The 19914-nt window shown below is 34.3% G+C and overlaps 1 protein-coding gene across 1 annotated transcript; it reads left to right on the top strand.

The window, feature by feature from the left end:
* Nucleotides 1-7796: 7796 nt before the first annotated feature.
* Nucleotides 7797-18688, top strand: LOC118201579 (uncharacterized). The gene is made up of 2 exons (XM_085811836.1): nt 7797-7965; nt 11980-18688. Exon 2 carries the CDS (start codon nt 14040-14042, stop codon nt 14487-14489), a length of 450 nt encoding a protein of 149 aa, XP_085667962.1. The 5' UTR covers nt 7797-7965; nt 11980-14039; the 3' UTR covers nt 14490-18688.
* The last annotated feature ends 1226 nt before the right edge of the window (nt 18689-19914 follow it).

Genomic DNA, 19914 nt, shown 5'->3' with positions numbered 1-19914 from the left:
GTTAATTTTTATCATGTCTAAGACATGATAAAAATTAACAAAAAGGTTTTTTTTTTTTTTTTTTTTTTTTTTTTTTTAAGGCTGAAAAATTTTTCTGAGAGAGCTGAGAAAGATTTTTCCTCCCAATCTTTTTCGACGATGAAAAGGGAAAAACTACTGATCCGATCTCCCTACGCTTTAGGGAAAAAAATACTTATGAAATATTCATGTGTTGAAATTGACTATTCAAATAAGTGACATTTTGTTTCTCATTGGAACTGTTCAACGGCGAGTCCACTCGTCTCATTCTTTGGGGTAGGGGATGAAAGTACAGCGGTTTGTTGAAATCGATGATAGTTTCCTCTTTAGTCGGCGGAACTGTAAATCTATCCCGTCTTAACTCTTCTAATCTCTTTGAAAGTCTTTCCACTTGCTCTGCTAAGGTTTCCTCGGTACTCATGATCTCTCTTAGTTTAGGGAAGTCTTGTCATATTGGCTAGAGAACAGAGGGTCTTTTTCTCTCTATACATATATCATGTGGGAGCGTGTAATTTATAAATCCTTGTGAAATCTTTCTACGTCTTGTGTAACTTGGAAGATTCGTCTTGTGTAACTTGGAAAATTCGTCTTCTTCTCGTCGATTGGGCTGGAGTTATAGAAAAGAAATGGGATTGGAAAGAAATCAACATATTACAAAAAAAAGGAACTTTTTTTTTCTATTTTTTTTTCTCTAGGGATTTACATACCATTTCATTCATGAACATTCAAGGGTTATCTCCAAGACCAAATTTTAGAAGAGGACCACAAAGAGTACACTTGAGGATCCTCTTTCAGGTCTAGGTGAGATAAGGGTTGAGACCGATATTCTTGGGTCTCTAAAGCATCCCAACTTAGACATTTATTATTATTATTAGAAAGTTCATCCTCCTCCTCCTCCTCATCGTCGCACGAGTTCTCCTGGGGAGATTCTTCCGCCTCCTCTTCGTCTTCGACAGCTTTGCTTTCGGAGGGGTAACAATGTAATTTCCGGAAAACGTAACTACCCTCCATCAAATGGTATCGAAAATTTCTCACCTTGTTCTCGGCACAATGAATCATCTTTTGGAAATATTGGTGTCGCGTGCATTTCGACTTGTTCCGCCGCTCGGTTTTCCCTGGGATGTAAAACTCATAAACGGATCGCTGGCAGAGCTTGCTGAAAAATTCGGCTTTATTGTATCCATTGACGTAGATCACCTCCACATTTTCGATCAGTATTTTCAGGATCGTAGGAAGATGCTCGTAGGAAAGACGACCCTCGGTCCATTGCAGGCCGTGTCGGTTATTTGTAGTCTGGTTGACCACAGCTTGATTGCGGGACGATAAGTCATCGTAATGGACAGGAGGTAGAAAAATCATGGATCCGCATAAGGTTAAATCGCAAGTGATGTAGCCCAGTTCTTTCAAGATGAAACATATATCTCCCGTCTTTGGATCATAACAGTGAAAGTATTCCATGTCCAGAACAATGTAGGAATCTTTGAGAGGTTTGGCACTCAAAATGTCCATCTTCTTCAATTGAGGAAAAAAAGAAAACAAAATTCTCTCTCTCTCGCTGTGTGTCATGAAGGAAAAAATGGATAGCGTTCTCTCGCCGTCTCCTCTTTTATATATATAGAGAGAGAAAAGGTTGCACGTGACAGGTCTTATGAATTCTGGGAAAGGTCACATTCGTATATATATTTGTTTTTTGAATAATATCGTGCGTATCTCAATACACATCCATCATCATGATAATAAAGGTCACCTTGGAAAGGAAAAGAAATAAGAAACATGGAACTCGTGCTCGACTTTGAAGGTTTCTACGATTCTCAAGGAGCCTTTATTGTGAAAGAATTGGCTTACGTCACATTGGACGGTACTTCTCGAGGGGTATTTGTTTTTAAACCCCCGTTTCCATGGCAAATGCTCACCGAGAAAGAAAAACGAACCGCTGTGTGGGCGAGTGATTATTATCACGGCTTGTCGTGGTACGAAGGAGAAATTCCGTACAGTTATTTTCCATGGGTGTTAACGATGTTGACGGAACCCTTTTCCATGATTTGGGTGCGAGGAGAAATGAAACGGCGGTTTTTAGAGAAATGGTTGCAAAGATCCATTTCTTACATTTCGGGATCGACGCAAGAGATTCTCAAATATAATGGGATCGAACACATGAATTGTCCTAACCATACAAAAGGTTTTTTCCATTGCGCTCTACAAAAAGCAGTTCGGTATCATTATTATTTAAAGACACAGAGAAGAAATTCGCAAGGTCGATCCTGCACAATTCAATCTTGACAGAACTCATTAAAAAAAATACATATATCACGTTACTTCTTCAACAGCACAGATGGTTCTGAAGCGAAACTTGGAATTTTGAAATAATAGATCAGGGAGAAATCATTCTTAAAAAAAATGGTAAAGTCTCGAATCGGCTGGGAGAAAAAAAATTTCTCAGAGCTGAAAAAAAAAAAAAAAAATTCGTTAATTTTATCATGTCTTTAGACATGATAAAAATTAATGACCCTCCCTTTTTGTCTGGGAAGGATGTCTCACCCTTTCTAAAAATAGATCTCTAATGGCAATCATTCCATGAATGAATCACGATTTGTTTTTCAAAAGAGTGAGACAACATTCCCAGACGAAAAGGGAAGGGGGTCGTTAATTTTTATCATGTCTAAGACATGATAAAAATTAACAAAAAGTTTTTTTTTTTTTTTTTTTTTTTTTTTTTTTGAGTTGGAGAATTTTTCTCAGCTCTGAAAATTTTTTTCCAGCCGACTCAAGACTTTACCATTTATATTTACGAATATTCTTTGGATTATTTATTTATTTTCTTTTAAAAGAAAAATTCTGAGCTAGACCTATCTATTGGCTTAACATTCGGGTCATAGAAACAGTCTAGAATCTCATTTTATTTTTCGAGGCTAATGCACGGGTTCTCCAATCAAAAGGGTTACTATAAAGGGATTGGTTTGAATGCATTTATCTGCAAATGTTGTAGGATTCTGTTGTTGAGAAGGGGGTATATTATTATTATTATTATTATTATTATTATTATTATTATTATTATGATGATGATGATGATGATGATGATTGTGGTAGATTCGTTTTCTACATGGAAGTCTAATCTCCTCCGAAGACCTTTTGTGGGGATCGTCGATAGATGGTTTTTCAATAGGAATCGTTTCCCTCGGATCCTCAAGAGATAGAGGGGGGTCCTGTCTTGAGACATGAAGCGGTCTCTCCTCCTCCTCCTCCTCGAGAAGTCTTGAGAAAGGGAGAGGATTTTCGGTTCCCTTATTCTCGAGGGGTCTTGACAAATTGAGAGGTCCCTCCTCTTCGAAAGAGAGAGAAGTTTTGGTTCCCTTATCCTCGAGGGGTTTTGACAAATCGAGAGGTCCCTCATTTTCGAGGGGTCTTGATAAATGGAGAGGTTTTTCATCTTCGAGGGGTCTTGAGAAAGGGAGAGGTTTTTCATCTTCGAGGAGGTTTGACAATGGGAGAGATCTCTCCTTCTCGAGGGGTCTCTCTTCCTCAAGGGGTTTTGAGGAAGGGAGAGGTTTTTCATCCTCGACGGGTTTTGACAAACGGAGAAGAATCTGAACAGGCTTCTCCTCATCCCCATCATTACCGAGGAGGATGAGGATAGGCTTTTGGAAAGGTTTTTTCTTTTTCTTCTGAACAGGCTCCTCTTGATGCTCGGGGACAGGGATGGGGTAGTTGTTCCACCATTCTATTTTTTCTTGCTCGAGGATTTTTTCAAAAGTCGTGGCCTCTCTATGATGAGACGAACGAGGAGAATCCTCGAGAAGAATATAATAGGTATTCTTCCCAGTCTTCTCGATCGAGAGAGGTTCGTGCAAACATTTGTGCAACCATTCACTAAAATGAACGAGAATCCCTTTTGTCTTCTCAAGACGATCCATAATCCTATTCATTTGCGAGACGGTTAGAAAGTGGGACGTGTAAAAATATTTGGCTCGTTTCATTAACAAAATTTGTGCATCCAAAGGTGGAATGTCACGAGCCATCAACACGTTTTCGTCGGACAAAAATTCGTCCCGCATCTTTTGATAACTCCCCACGGTATAATAACCCGCACATTTTGAAAAATCGGAGGCTTTCAGGTAAACGACTCCTTGGATGATATAAAAGGAAAGATCAACATATTTATATTTGAAAGGAATACACGTAGTGAGCTGGGGATGCCTCCTCATGATCCACTTGGACAAAAATACGACTTTGGGGCTCTCCCCTTTTATTTATAGAGAGAAAGAGAGTGTGACCTTCCCTTCCCTCCTCCTCCTCTCTCCCTGCTTCCTCTATCTCTGGACGTCCTTGGATTGGAGAGGTTGACTTTGAAAAAGAAAAGAAGGTCATGGTTGGATAATTTTTTGTTTATTAAATTATTACTTTCACTTCCTCATTCCCACACAAATTCATCTTTTTAAGAAAAGAAAAAGAGGTCATGGAGATAAGATTTCTTGGAAAGAAGAGAGAGAGAAACAAAAAAAAACAAATAAAACGGACGTCATAGAGCCTCTATGTGTGTCTGTGTGTGTCTATATAGATATATAAAAAGACGAGAGTACTGGGCGAGATCATTTCTTTTCCATTGGGAGCCATGTCGCTATTAGACGTTTTTCCAACTCAACGGATTTCGAACGGGGAGGATTTGAAGACGCTAAAGCAAATCTCCAACTTGAAAATTTTTTTGGCGTGTCATTGTGCGACATTTATTCCGCATTTACCACCTCATCAAGCGATAGTTTCTTTCAACCAAGATGTCGAATCCTCCAACCTGCTCGTTCAGAATATATACAGAAATTTATTCGAATCGCAACAAACGAAAGAGGAATCTCCCTTCTCTTGGAATCGGATGGATCGAGCTTTGAGACGGCCCATTCAAACAGACCGGCGATATACGGATCCGCGCACGAGTTTTCGGTGGAAGAATATTTTTCTCACGAAACGATATTTTACGTTTGAAGTGAGAACGACGGCTGAGGACGAAGTTCATATTGTTCAAACCACAGCCGCTCCTCTCGCCTATTACGAATCATCGTCCCCCAATCTGAAGGAAAGAAGTTTTAAAGTCAGCGACAGGATGAAATATAAGAAATATATTCTAAGACCTTTTCAAAACTATGTCGTTCCCCCGAAAACGCAATATCTCATCGTCACAACCCAGAAGAGTCTCTTTCTCGTCGATCGGTGCTCGTACTCGCTTTGGAAACAATTGAAAGAGGAGATTTCTTTCCAATTGCCGATGATGTTTCAAGAAAAAGAAGAAGAAAACCCTCCGCCACCTTTACCCATCCCTTCCTTAGATGATAAGAGGAGCTGGACCAAACCGTCGTCATGGCCCGAAACAAAATCGACCCGGCAACGGAATGAAATTGAAGTCATCACAATTGAAGATGAGGACGAAGAAAAAAATTACCTCTTAAAAAACGGTCGACTTACCGGAACCTACCTGGCGTGCAAAATCCGCTTCAGAATCCAGAAGCTTCTTCTTCTTCTTCCCCGACTTGTTCAAACAGGCAACCTCTTTCGGACTCCACACAGACAGAACCTCTTCCAGTATCCTCTTCTTCTTCTTCTCCAACCTGTCCCGACATCGTAGAGGTAGAATGTCAGACGGGTCCACAAGCTTCAAAAAGTCCCGACATCGTAGAGGTAGAATGTCAGCCGGGTAAACAAGTTCCAACGGGTCCAGAAATCATGGAGGCAGAATCACAGCCGGGTTCACAAGTTCCAACGGGTCCAGAAATCATGGATGTAGAATTTCAGCCGGGTAAACAAGTTCCAACGGGTCCAGAAATCATGGAGGTAGAATCGCAGCCGGGTCCAGACATCCTAGATCCCTCCACTCATCCCAAAGAGACTCCAAGTGTTTCAAGACAGCCTTGTGAGGATCCAGCCCTTCCCGTATGGAATGATTATATGGACATACAAAATTTGGTGCAACAGGAAGGAGAAGAAAATAATCATACGGATGGGTGGGTCAAAGACTGTTTAGATCATTTAACCTCGAATGAAATTGAACTGTTATGGAATTGCATTTCTGAAATCACATCGGAAATGGGATAAAAACCAAAACAAAAAAAAAAACAATTTTTTTAATAACAAATGGGAGGAGGGTCATGATGTCAATTTAAAAAAAAAATATTATATAGAGTCCAATCTTGGTGGTTCACTTCAGTTTTCCAGCATGAGGTGATCCACGTTTCCCGAAATATGGATCCCATTCCAAGAGAGATTGTGTAGAGCCTTCACTTCAGTTCTTTTTTTTTCCTACCAAGAGGAGAGGGTCCCCAAAGGGCTACCCATGTCCAAAGAGAAAAAGTGTAGAGCGTTCAGTTCAGATTCTTTTTCCAAGTTTAGGGGAGGGAGGTCTCAAAATGACACCCCCCATTTTCAAAGAGAGATAGTGTAAAGCGTTCATTTCTGTTTTTTTCCAAAGTTAGGGAGTTTTCAAATGGTTACCCATTTCAGAGAAAGAGAGAGAGAGAAGGTGTAGAGCGTTCATTTCAGTTTTCCAACATTAGAAGGTCCCAAAATACCTTCTGAATTCAAAGAGAGATCGTGTAGAGCGTTCATTTCCAGTTCTCCAAGATCAGAAGAAGAGGGTCCGCTTTTCCCAAAAGGGCTTTCCGCATTCAGAGACAGCGAAATGCAGACTTCAGTTTTCTCCCTCCCCAAGAATAGAGGGTCCCAAAATGGCTTCCCATTTCAAAGAGAGAGGGAGAGGCGTTCATTTTCATTCTCCAAGATAGGGTCGTCTGCTTTTTCCCAAAATGGCTTCCCAATTCAAAAAGAGAGAGAGAGAGAGAGTAAAAGGGTGTGTAGAGCGGTCATGTTCATTCTCCAAGATAGGGTCGTCAGCTTTTTCTCAAAATGGCATCTCCCCATTCAAAAAGAGATCGTAACCAATTTTTTCCAGTTTTTTCCAAGATGGGGGGGGGGAGAAGGAACCTAGGATGACCTAGGATGACCTAAGAAAACCTAGGATGGAATAACACGACACACAGAGAGAAAGAGAAAAAAAAACGCCATCTTGTCATTTTCTGATAGGGTACCGGTGTTCGAATACTTTTGTGACCGACTGTACAATTACAATTTATATCTATAATTTCAGGAATAGTATAACCTTTCTTTTAGTAGAACTTGCGTTCTTGTTTTCTGAATGTGGCTCCAAATACTCTCTCAGTTCATCCCAAATTAAAATAACTATAAATTTTGGCAATCTGAAATACGCAATGAAAACATCTTTTGGCAGAGCAAAAGCATCAACATATTTTCTATAAATTCGCCACCGATTCAGAGATCTACGACCGTATTCTTCGTTTAAATATGAAAAAATCAGCGGCGAAAACACATATAAAGCCATTGTCTACTTAGTACGTCAACTGGAGTACCCTGATTGACGACGCGGCAACATTTTTTCACGCGCTTTCGACAACTTCCGTACTCAGAGAATATAGGATGTCGGGCAGACCTGTTTTTTACTAGCAGCGACATCTGGCGGCCCACAACTTGCTGTCGACTCTCATAGCGTAGAATAACCGTCCAGGTGAAACTAGTCGATATTTCCGTGACTTCAAAAATTCGAAAAGTGGGGTAGGGTTTGGAAAGGCTGTGTCTACCCGTACGACGTCGGACGGCTAGCTCAAACATGGCAAAAATGCTAAACGTACGACTAGTTGCGCAGAGACACTTTCGTGATTTCTGCGCATTCCGACCAGTCGTAAAGAGAATTTTGTTTACATTTGCAATACCTGTGGGTAAGAGCCTTACCTGTGGCTAGAGTGTGTTAGATTTCTGATATGATAAAATGTTATTTATTTTTATGAATAACTTATTGACACATATCTAAAGTTAAAAGAACCACATATTTTATATAAAATTATTCCTTTTTTTAATAGTTTGTTTAATTCGAAAAGGATTTGGTCAATTTAAGTAAGCAGATTTTGATTTTCCGCAGTTGGTTATTTTAATGACAAATGACAATCCTAATATAAATTACATAAATATTCAAAATAAAGCAATTAAGTTGTTAATGTGTTTTCATTTTTCAAAAGTGTGCGTAAATGTTTCGATATATTTATGACTAAGGACGGTAACTAGCAGACTGTGTTTTAATTTTTTTTTTTTTTTTTTTTTTCTTTTTTAATAATAACACTTTTATATTTACCATTGACTGAGAAGATGCTACGTCATTCTTTCAAGAAAGGAGCATTCTACTTCATTTAAGATGAATTTACAAAAAATCTTGGTGATGGGAAATGCAGAGCTGATATCTATGGATTGTGAATGAATGCATTTTTAATTCTCTTGACATTTTTCTCAGATGTGTGCTAATGATGTTAGCATTTTGTAATGAGAAGCATTCTATTTATGTAAAAATGCATTTATAATTTTCTAATGCTGTACAGAAAGAATTCTAAAGCTGAATCTTTTTTAAAAAATTGTGCTGTACCAATTGCATCAGATCTGCACATATGTAATTTGAGAACATAGAAAGCTTAGCTTGCCATCTTGAACAACAGTGGCATGAAGTGGTGACTTTTTTTAATTGTTAAGAGATATGTCCATAACATACATCAATAATACACACTAGTGGTAACTCCCACCTAGCTGGCTAATACTCCTCTTGAACTGTAGGCCTTTCATTCAAATACAGTGAGATTTTTTTTAGCTGTAATATTTTGAAATTAGATAAAGACTTGATATATATTTCATCTATTAATGGGTCTTCATTGTTTATTTTGTCATGCTTATAATTTCATATTCAGTGTTCTTGTTCTGTTGTAAATGTTATGAAGTATATGTTTTACAAACTATACATGTGTATTAAATAAAAATAACTTTTGTTATTATCTATAAAGTGGTAAATAATTTATTTATTAAAATGGGTTTTTTCACATACTTATTTAATGGAGTTGTTTAACTAATTAAAATAAAATATAAAATAATTAATTTCAAAGCAGAAGGCAAATTTACTTTGAGTTTGTCTATAAGAACTCATAAATCTTTAAAAAGGCATTGTTTTTCATTAAAAAATATTTAAATTTTCTTTTCTATTAGAAAAGATAACTTGACATTTGCATTATTGATGGATTTCAGCCTTTTTTTTATAAATCTTATATATTAGTCTATTTTAATAAGACTAAACTTCTAAAATATGTCTCTATTATTTTCCCGTTCTATAAATGGTGCTTAGATTATCAGTAATTTGTCAACACAAATCATTATCAAATAGGCAGCAACTCTAACCATGATTATTTATAGTTTGCTGATAGTGAGAAGAGCTCCAAACCACTTATTATCTTACTTTCTCTTTTTTTTTTTTTTTTTTTTTTTTTGCATTCATGTTCCCATATCACAATCTCTCATAGTTATCTTCTCATGAGTAGAGCTCCGAGTATTCCACCTGTTAATGTATTTTTTTAATGCTAGGAAGATGTTATATCTTTCGATACTCTTCTGCTATCAGGATCAGAAGTAAAGAAGGTGTTATATATTTCAGTACTCTTCTGTTATCAGACCTGATTTAGAAATGTGTGTAGGCATGTATATGCATATATATATGTGTGTGTGTGCACACACATATGTGTATATGTACATATACATGAATACATACATACATACATTTCTGAATCACGTCCCGATAACTGAAGAGTACCTATCTTTCTTCCAAGCACGACATATTTGACCTTATATTTGAACCTCCAGAAATGAATGTTAAATAAAACTACAGCTCGATAAAAGCATTCGGAGATAGACTAGAAAAAGTTGCAAGTGAAGGAATAGCATACTGGTTCATTGTGCTTTTCCTTTTCATATTAATAACTGCTGCAATGGTTTTAGAATATTAATTTATAATGGAGCAATGATTTATTTACTGTTGGGCTTAGGAACCAATATCAATTAAGCCAGCTTTTACGAATATCCGACTAAAATTGATTAGACCAATTTTATAAGACAGGTTTATTCAGTACATCTACTCCAAACAAATAAACAAACTGGTGGCCTGTCAAACTAAACAAAAGTCTGTTCATAAGAGGGAGGGGGAACTAACAGAGTTCTTCCACAATATTGGATATCCCAAGAAATTTGTGATTTCTTAATTAAGTTTCAAGTAGAGAGACAACAAAATTCATGTAAAAAATTGTCAAGCGATGTACAAATGGTATTGATGATTTATTTAAGCTGTTGCGTAGCCTATAAAACATAGGAACTGGCAAAAGCATGATAAAAACATCTTATGGTACACCATAAATTTTGTTTTATTCATTCAACAACAGCTGCTCATATGCTATATGTTGAAAGACTATGAAGCTCTACTAAGTGCTGGAGTAAAAAGGAAGTGCAGATCACCATCATTATGAGTCTTCCGGTTAGAGTAGATAGAAGGGTAAACCTTATATTATCACGAAATTGTTTCATTTATGGTAGCCTGAGTACTTGAATGTTATGGAAACCCTATTATGCTGTAATCGGTTGCATGATTGCTGTAAATTTGTAAGGGCTTGTGTTGTTTGTTGGTTATTAAATATATTACTTGTTTTGTGGTTTAGACAGTAAAATGGCTGAATGTGGTAAGATTAATTTGAAGTTTCTCTATGATTTGGAAAGAAAGGGGGAAAAGAGCATAATTTGACTGGTACCGTCTTTTTCCAAAAATAAGACACTGTCTTACTTTCTTTTTTGGTCCAAAATACGCGCTAGGGCTTATTTTTGGGGAAGGGCAAAAATGAAAGTATATTTATATATTTTTATTTAATATTTATTTTACACGGAATACAGAAATTTAAATTTATTCAATTACAGTCATGTCATCTTCTTCTGGAACATCGTCATAAATAAAATTCTGAATTATATTCTGATTTTCTTCCAAATACATTTCCTGTTGAATCATTGGTCCGAATCTCTCATGTCTTGCGATATAGCTATCGTTAAATGAATACTTCTTGTCTAAGTAGCCTGTTCATAGTGCATTGGAAACATCACTATCAGTTATTTTATTCCCTGAATTTTTTACCCAATTCACAATTTCTTGTAAGCCTGGTTTTACAAAATTACCTCGATGATTTCTCACCATTCTGTTTGTACAGATTATGTACATATTTATATATAAGTGAAAATAGGTTGATGTGTACATGTATACCAAGTATGTGCAATTCTTAAAAACGTGCCAAACAGTGGGTGATTCTGCGCTTTTCCCATGCCAAGTTTGTGCAATTCTGGGATGTTTTTAATTGAAAATAGGTTGATGTGTACATGGATACAGAGTCTGTCTTATTTTGGCTTTGTGTAGCAGTGATTTTTGGTGCAAAATTTGCCGCTACTCAAGTCAAAGAATTGCACAAGCTCTGTATCCATGCACTGCCAAAAATCACCAATTTTTGCCAAGGGCTACCAGTAAATATACATTTTACCAGTCTTCCTTGCCAAGTTCTTGAGGTAAAAGTACTTGGAATGAGAAAATGCTTCTGATGCCGTTTTAAAGCAATTGTGTCAATATGGCTATCACAAAGTGTAATTGAAAAGAAAAATGAGTGTCGATGATCCTTATACCAGCTTGGATTAAAAAACAAGGCCATATTAATAAGGAAATATCATAAATTTTGTTTGTAATTCCGAAATGTTTTCCTGATCATTTAAAAAAAAAAAAAAAAAAAAAAAAGGAATACTGGTTAATAAATAATTTGGTTGTGGGAAAAAAAATCCGGTTTTTGATAGATGTTTTTTAATTTAGAAAGAAAATTTATATTTTAAAAATAAATTTATCTTTAGATAGTTATATTTATTAACCATTAGTATTGCAAGAATCTTTTGGTTATGAGGTAGTATGTGATCTACCACTTTTAGTCAGTTATTTGTTTCTTAGATGGCATGCATCAGTGAAATGCTCTTTAATTGTGAAAATAAATATAAATAAGAATATATAAATGGATAATTTCTTTTTAGGTGTTGTTTCTGTGATATATTTAAAAGATTTTGCACTGACTTAGTAGCAGTGGAACTTGCATAATGTCTGTGTTCCTCTAGTGGCAGGTCGAAGTACAAATTATGAAAAACAGGAAGCTATCACAGTTGTTAGACTACTGCAAATAATATTTCTCAATTAGTGATCTGAAATATTTGATGCAGAATTTTTGAATTGTATATATTTTCGAAATGATGGAAATATTGTGATGTTGAAAATTTAATAAATAATACCAGACATGTATTGAAAAATATATAATTTTGTATAAGTATTGTGCTTTAGTCTGATAAGCATATTGATTGCTTTCTTATTAAGTACAGTTGATGAAACAGAAATTTTACCATAATTTAGCAGTTTAAGAGTAATCTTTAATAGTATATAAAGCTTCAGGGGGAAAAAAAACTGTAAATATTTCAGAAGGGAAAAAAAAATTTGCTATATACAGTCAAAAGTCGTTAATTCGGACACCCATAATCCGGAATGATCTATAATCCGGACCTCAAAGCTAAAAACTTTCTGCGCATGCGCCGCGTTGGCACATGCGCACAGGCGTTTTACGCATGCGCGTAAGACTTTGACTACTGCGCATATGCGTATGCGCAAGTGCAGAATACGTTTTTGCCTGTGCGTTTAATGTATAACGGACGGTCTAAGCTAAAATTATCTAATTATCTATTTCAGTTAATGTTAATGATTGCATTGTTCCTTAATCTTCAAATTGGATCCCGCTTATTATTTTTTGCAGACTGTAAGAGCAATTTTATAAAAGTAAACTTGAACTTTCGATTATGTCAAATAGAATTTCCGATGCTGGAACTTCCAAAGGATCTACAAAACGAAAGTATGGTTCAATGTCCACTAAACAAAAAGTGGAATTGCTGCAAAAAATGGATAAAGACATGAAGAATGTGACAGAGAGGTTAGTGAAAACGAAAAAATTTCGATTGACAAGTTAGTCGGTATTCTCGGCACAGCAATTAACGGGACTTGAACAGGGGAACTTTGTAACTGAACAAGAAATTATGTCTGTTTATAGAATTAAAGAGAAAGTATTATCACATAAAACGTAGCAACTTAAACAACTTACATCGAAAGAAATGTTTAATAAAGTAAACAAATAAATATTAAGCTTTTTTTTTTTTTTTGTAAATTTTGATACCCTTTAGATCATAATTGTTCTTTATTTCATAAATTATGGTTTCATATTTTTAATTTTAGAATTTCTGCATGGCATCTTATGAGATTTAAACTGATGATCTATAATCCGGAATCGCCGAAGTCCCGACGAGTCTGGATTGACAACTTTTGACTGTATTAATAATTTCTTAACCCACAAAATATATATAAAAAAAAAGAACAGGCATGTCATACCTGTATTGGCTAAAATAATTATTAATTATGGATTAAAAGCAATGCTAAAAAGTTATAAAAAATCATAAATTTACGATTGTTAGAGAAAAAAACTCGATCAGTATGTTGGGGTTTTAACACTATAAGCGCCGTTGGGGTCATTTTGACCTTTTTTTCCAATTTTCTGCTTTTTTTTTTAAACATACAGCTGAGCTTCCAAGCTGATATTTTTTTACTTTTTCTAAAATGTTTCCAAGTATACTATGCCAATTTTTCATATTTCTACGTTAATTATTTAAATAAATAATCACAGATATACCTAAAACAGCCAACTGGAGTCATTTTGACCCTTATAAGAAGAACGACATATTTTTAAGCGAATGTCCGTTTTCGAATTCCCGATGCCACGTTTTCATTTTCTGCGCATTGGGAAACACGCAGCTCTTATTGCAATTACTCAGGGGAGAAAAATAAAATCCAGAACGGAGCATATTCTCTCTCCATTGCAATGCTGAGAGGAAGAGGATTGAGTACACAAGAGTTCCTTGCCCTCCTTGAATAATTGGAATCAGATATAAGTGGTGATGATAGCAGTGACGAAGATTTTAACGTTGATGTGAACTTACAGAATACGTTGCTCTCTGAAAGCAGTGATAGTGATGTTGAGCACAATTCTGGAACTGTGATCCCTATGCGGGAAGCCGGAAGCTCACGTGGACGTGGTCGTGGTCAAGGACGAGGCAACAACGTTGCTGGCAGCAGTAATGAGAAGTATACCTCATCCAGTGGTATTCTCTGGACCCCTATGAACCTTAGCAGCACCGCTTCCACTTCAGGTCGCATGCGAGCTCGAAATATTGTAACCACTGCAAATGGACGAACGTCATTTGCTCATCGTAATATAAGAACAAATCCTGCTTCAGCGTGGCGTTTGATGGTGAGTGAATCAATGGTGAAACGCATTCAATCATGTACAGTTGCTGAGGCACGATGCCAACTTAGAGATGATAGTAACTGGCATGTTCGTCTGGAAGAACTTGATGCCTTTTTTGCCCTTCTGTATGCCTGTGGAGCACTATGCCATTCAAAACTTTGTGCAGATGATTTGTGGAACAAGAATTGGGGACCACCTGTGTTCTAAGAAACAATGTCACGCAATCGGTTCCGGGAAATAATGCGGTATCTCAGATTCGATGTCCAAAGCACCATAGCTGATTGTCTCGCCCCTAACAAATTTGTTCTCGCTTCTGAAACCTGGTACAAGCTAATGGAAAACTATTATTTATGCTATAATCCTGGACCAAAAATAACCGTTGATGAACAATTGTTGCCCTGTAAATCAAGATGTAGATTTATCCAGTACATGGCGAATAAACCGGACAAGTTTGGCATCAAATTCTGGCTAGCAACTGATGTAAAATCCAAATATGTTTTGAATGGTTATTCTTATCTGGGCAAGGATGAAGAACGACCAACTAATTTACAACATGGGGAAAGTGTAGTTCTCAAATTACTGCAACCACATCTGAACTCCGGACTCAATGTCACAAAAATTGTCACAACTGACATTTTTTTTTATTTCTGTGAAACTTGCAGATGAACTTTCTGTGAAAAAAACCACAATTGTCGGGACGATGCATCTAAATAAGCGAGAATTACCCCCTATTGCTCATGACACTTCTTCGGCACGATCTTCATCTTTTGCATTGAAAAATGGAAACAAAACACTCACAATATATAGGTGCAAGAGTAAAAAAGAATGTCGTGATTCTGAGCACGATGCACAGTAACGTGTTTGTTGACGACAGCATAAAGAAAAAACCGAAGACTGTCACTTATTACAACAGTACAAAATGTGGCATTGATGTTGCAGATCAGATGCTGAGGAAATAATAGTACAAGTAGTGGAAGTCGCAGGTGGCCTGTACATGTTTTTTACAACATCCTTGACATTGCTGCACTCAATGCTTGGATTATATTCACCTCTATTTCCCATCGAGAATTTATTCTTGCACTCGTGGAAGAACTACGAGTTGGTGCACTACGCAACAGATGCCCTCCGATTGCTCAAATACAGACACTTAAACGAAAGAAATGTGCATTTCAAAGTTGCAAGGGACAAAACAAGACTGTTGTCAGCTCTGAGAGATGCCAGAAACCAATTTGTGGTAAATGTGTTGCTGTCACTGTCAAGCATTTATATTGTATCACCTGCGGTAATGTATAACAAACTTTGGAAAACATTGTGTGTTTATTCCCAATTTATGCTTTTTTTTTTTTTTTTTTTTTTTTTTTTTTTTGTAATTTTTTGCATATGTTCTGCTTTCCATTTTTTGCATTTGTATCTTTTGTTTGTTTTTCATACATTTTGTTTTTGTAATCTTACATTGAAAGATATTGTGTGCTAATTTGCACTAATTGCACGAAAAAAAATTCTAAAGTATAAAAAATAAATAAAAACTCTTTTATGTGGTCATTTCAGCATCATTACAATCATTTACTGTGTTTCTACTTACATTTCTTATGAGGGTCAAATTGACCCCCAATCGCAGTTTTCGGTTAGTCTGAAATTCGGCTCTTCTAGTGTTAATTTTTGAATTTAACAGTTAAAAATACATTGCTTCTTTTCCCACCACCTACATTTCTCTTGCGTACCACCAGTTGAGAACCCTTTATGTAGACCAAAGAGTAGTCTTTATGTTCACAATATTTATATTCAGAAGTTTGAGTTTTGGTAATTTTTTTCCTTTAATTCTAGAATTGTATCAATAAAATTTAAAGATATATTGGCTAGCAATCCTAATTTATGAGTTTAATATGCCTAGAGGACTGTTTTCATGAAGTAATATGTACAAGAAGTAATTTTAATATATCAAGTTATACATATGTTACATGATATAATAATTACATAATTAAAACAAAAAGTACATATTTTGATATAAATTCCATTATCAGAACCGTAACAAATTGCCAAACTGTTGTTCATGCCAATGAATGAAAAAAATAATTGTGGTAATCCTAATGCAAGGAAAGAAGTATAATAGTAGTTAACTCTGTAAGGATATTTTTTAATTTAGATGAAAGGTTAGTTTGAATTTTTTATTACACTCCATTGAGTAGTTGTGGTGTTTATTATACCATTTAGAACTGTCCTCACAAGTTCTCTAATCTTTGTTTACGACAACCACTTTTGAGGTCCACAAAACTATATTTATGGTTGACGGTGAATTATTCAAAGCTGGCATCTTGCAATTAATTCATCCAACTTATATGCTTTCCATCAATCAGTATAGATAATGCTTCTTTCTGCAATGTTTTCCTTTATGATATTAAATAAAGTTTTTGCCGATTTATTTCTAACAAGGTCTAAAAACATTCCTTTGATTATCTGCATAGTTTTCTGATAGCCCATTGTGACTAAGTGACATTTCCAACATTTTCTCTCTTGATTGAAAGAATTTCATTTAAATTTTATCACATCCACCAATTTTTAGCAAAGGCCAAGCAGTTATAACTGGGGCACACACCTCATACATATAATTGTTTTAGTCTACAGTTGTACTGTGGTCTTTTTCAATTGGAATTAGCAAAATTCTATAGATGTTATCTCATTATACCAAAAACAGATCAACCTCACGACTGTAAAGAAGGGATTTTTGATCCGTGAAACTAGGTTCATGTTCTTAATCCTTTCTTCTCATTACAGAATTATTTCCTGCAGTGTTATTTCACTATTGAGTACATATAAAAACACAATTTTATCTCATGGTCCTTCAAGCATAATTTTTTCGTTAGGAATAAAAATCTTTATGTAATTATAGAATTTGGGATAAGTTGACTTAATCCTTTAAGCCTATTTAATTTAAGCTTTGGGTACTCCCTAATTCTCTCTCATGCTGAAGTTATAATAAAGTTTATTTTCAAAGCTGTCTGATTACACAAAAATTTTTATGCCAGTTTATAGTACCATTTTTGATTTGCAGGTGACCTTTTGTTCCATTTCAGTTATGGTATTATTGCAGAATTAAATAGGACCATGAGTGGCCAAGTGGCTAAAGATTTAGTATTAACATTTAGTGGAGCTTTAACAGTTCATGTACAGGAGCATAACTTGCATTTATAGGAGTATTAACAGTTCACTCTGAATTATACTTTAGATAAAGAAACTAACTTCATGAAATGTTTACAGTTTAATCATGTAAATTTAATGGATGGCTTTTCTCACATATTTTTTTAATAATTTAATGTACTCATTTCTGATGGACAAAATGTAGTTTATGTAAACTCCAAGAAACTATGCTAAATATGAAACATGCATACAGAAATGTCAGGAAACATTTATAAAACTTTTTGCAATATGTAATAGATATGATAATTAGCATTTGCCTTCATGAGAATATCACTAGAGTATTTCATTTTTTTAATATTCTTTTTTTATGAAATAAGATACATTTTCCAAATTATTATTTGATTATTAAAGATATTTTCAGCTGTTATTTTTTTCCATGAGTATAAATCTGTATATGTAATTTTCATGCATTATATTGATGCTTTGATATATTTAGATTTTCTCTGTACTTACCATTTTTATTGGAACCCTAACTCTTGCAAATGCTGCATCCCTAAATATTGAATAGTTTGTGGTATCTACAAATTAAAGCTTTTTATAAATATTAAATTTCATGGCATAATTTAATAAGTATTTATTTGCATTAAAATTGTATGTATTTATTCTAATTTTTGTTACTAATTATTAATGGATATCAGCTTTTGTCACTAGTCATAACATTCCAAGAAATGTTTATATCTTTACTGCAGTCATGTAAAATTCTAGATGTCTTCTTTTAAGTTCTGTTTAGATAGATTTTCTGTGGCATCTTAACACTCCCCCCCCCACACACATTTTTGTGTATTTCCTAAGTACAGTTTTTTTAGATCTCTTCTTTACAGCATGTTAAATCTGTTGAATAGGCATGATAATTCATGAATGGAAAGTACAGTAAATGTGCAAGTACGTTTTTCCCTTCGCAATGCAGTACCATTGTTGGTAAAGTATGATTTAATTTTTTATTATTGTAATGCAAAATGGAATCCATAAGATATTGCCATTTATAAAATAATAAAGATTTCTTTAAGAATTTGAAATAACATTTCTTGTGTTAAGAGTGAAATTCTTATAACTTTTACAAAGGATAAACAGGATATAAACATAACCCATACTGTTTTAGCTGTATACTGAATTTGAAATAAAATTTCCAATGGTAAGAGTAAAATTCTTGTAACTTTCATTAAGGATAAACAAGATATAAATATTTCCTATGTTGTTTTAGTTGTAATAAAAATCATGTTCTATCCAATTCATTGAAGAAACAGGTTTCTTTCATGATAATGCAAGAAATAGTAAAAAAAATGATTGATCTGCCAGTTGTGCTGTTAAAATGTATAAATTTACAAGTAACAGTTTCACTTATTTGAAAGTAAATGTTTTATTATATTCTCATTAAAATCCAAATTAGACAAATTTGACAAAAACATCCACAGATAGAATCCTTCACAGTTTACATATCTGATATTGCATTGATTTTTATTTATTCAGTTTTAGTTTTATTTATTTATTATTGTTAAATCATAAACTGAAATTAGTTTTAAAATCCATCCAAACTCATAAATATGACAGGAAATCGGCTAACAAATTAGGTATATAATGATAACACTTATGTATATATTATTGCATATATACAGATGACACAAAATATACATGAAAATATTTAAAGTGATAAACAATATATTTGTATTATGTATAAATAAAATGTAAAAATGCATTACTGTTAATATGAAATATGTAAAATATAATTTTCTTTAAGCCATTTTTCTCCGCTCATATTCACCAATATGAACACATATCCCATAGCAAATACAATACACGGGAGAATATATATTTACTAAAATAATTTAAAGCATATAAATGAGCATATAAATTTTAAGCAGTAAATGTTTTATTATATTCTCATTAAAATCCAAATTAAACAAATTTTACAAAAACATCCACTGATAGAAACCTTCACAATTTACATATCTGATATTTCATTGATTTTTATTTATTCAGTTTTAGTTTTATTTATTTATTATTATTAAATCATAAACTGAAATTAGTTTTAAAATCCATCCAAACTCATAAATATGAAAGGAAATCTGCTAACAAATTAGGTATATAATGATAACACTTATGTATATATTATTGCATATATACAGATGACACAAAATATACATGAAAATATTTAAAGTGACAAACAATATATTTGTGTTATGTATAAATATAATGTAAAAATGCATTACTATTGATATGAAATATGTAAAATATAATTTTCTTTAAGCCAGTTTTGTCCACTAATATTCACCAATATGAATACAAAAAATGGGGAAATATATATTTACTAAAATAAATTAAGGCATATAAGTGAGGTTATTTAAGTTAATAATAGAAATGAAAAAAATTCATAATATAATAATGCTGCATATGAATAAAATCAAAAAATAATAATAATAAATAAATTAAAAAATTAGTT

Source organism: Stegodyphus dumicola, chromosome 2 (genome assembly GCF_044657685.1).
Source record: "Stegodyphus dumicola isolate Sdum_Otavi_A_Nest chromosome 2, ASM4465768v1".
Classification (NCBI taxonomy): domain Eukaryota; kingdom Metazoa; phylum Arthropoda; class Arachnida; order Araneae; family Eresidae; genus Stegodyphus; species Stegodyphus dumicola.
Note: the sequence above shows the minus strand (reverse complement) of the source record. Positions and strands in the feature narration are given on the sequence as shown.

Excerpts from the sequence above, each read along its gene's own strand:
- LOC118201579 (XM_085811836.1), top strand. The coding sequence starts at position 14,040 with ATGCGGGAAGCCGGAAGCTCACGTGGACGTGGTCGTGGTCAAGGACGA.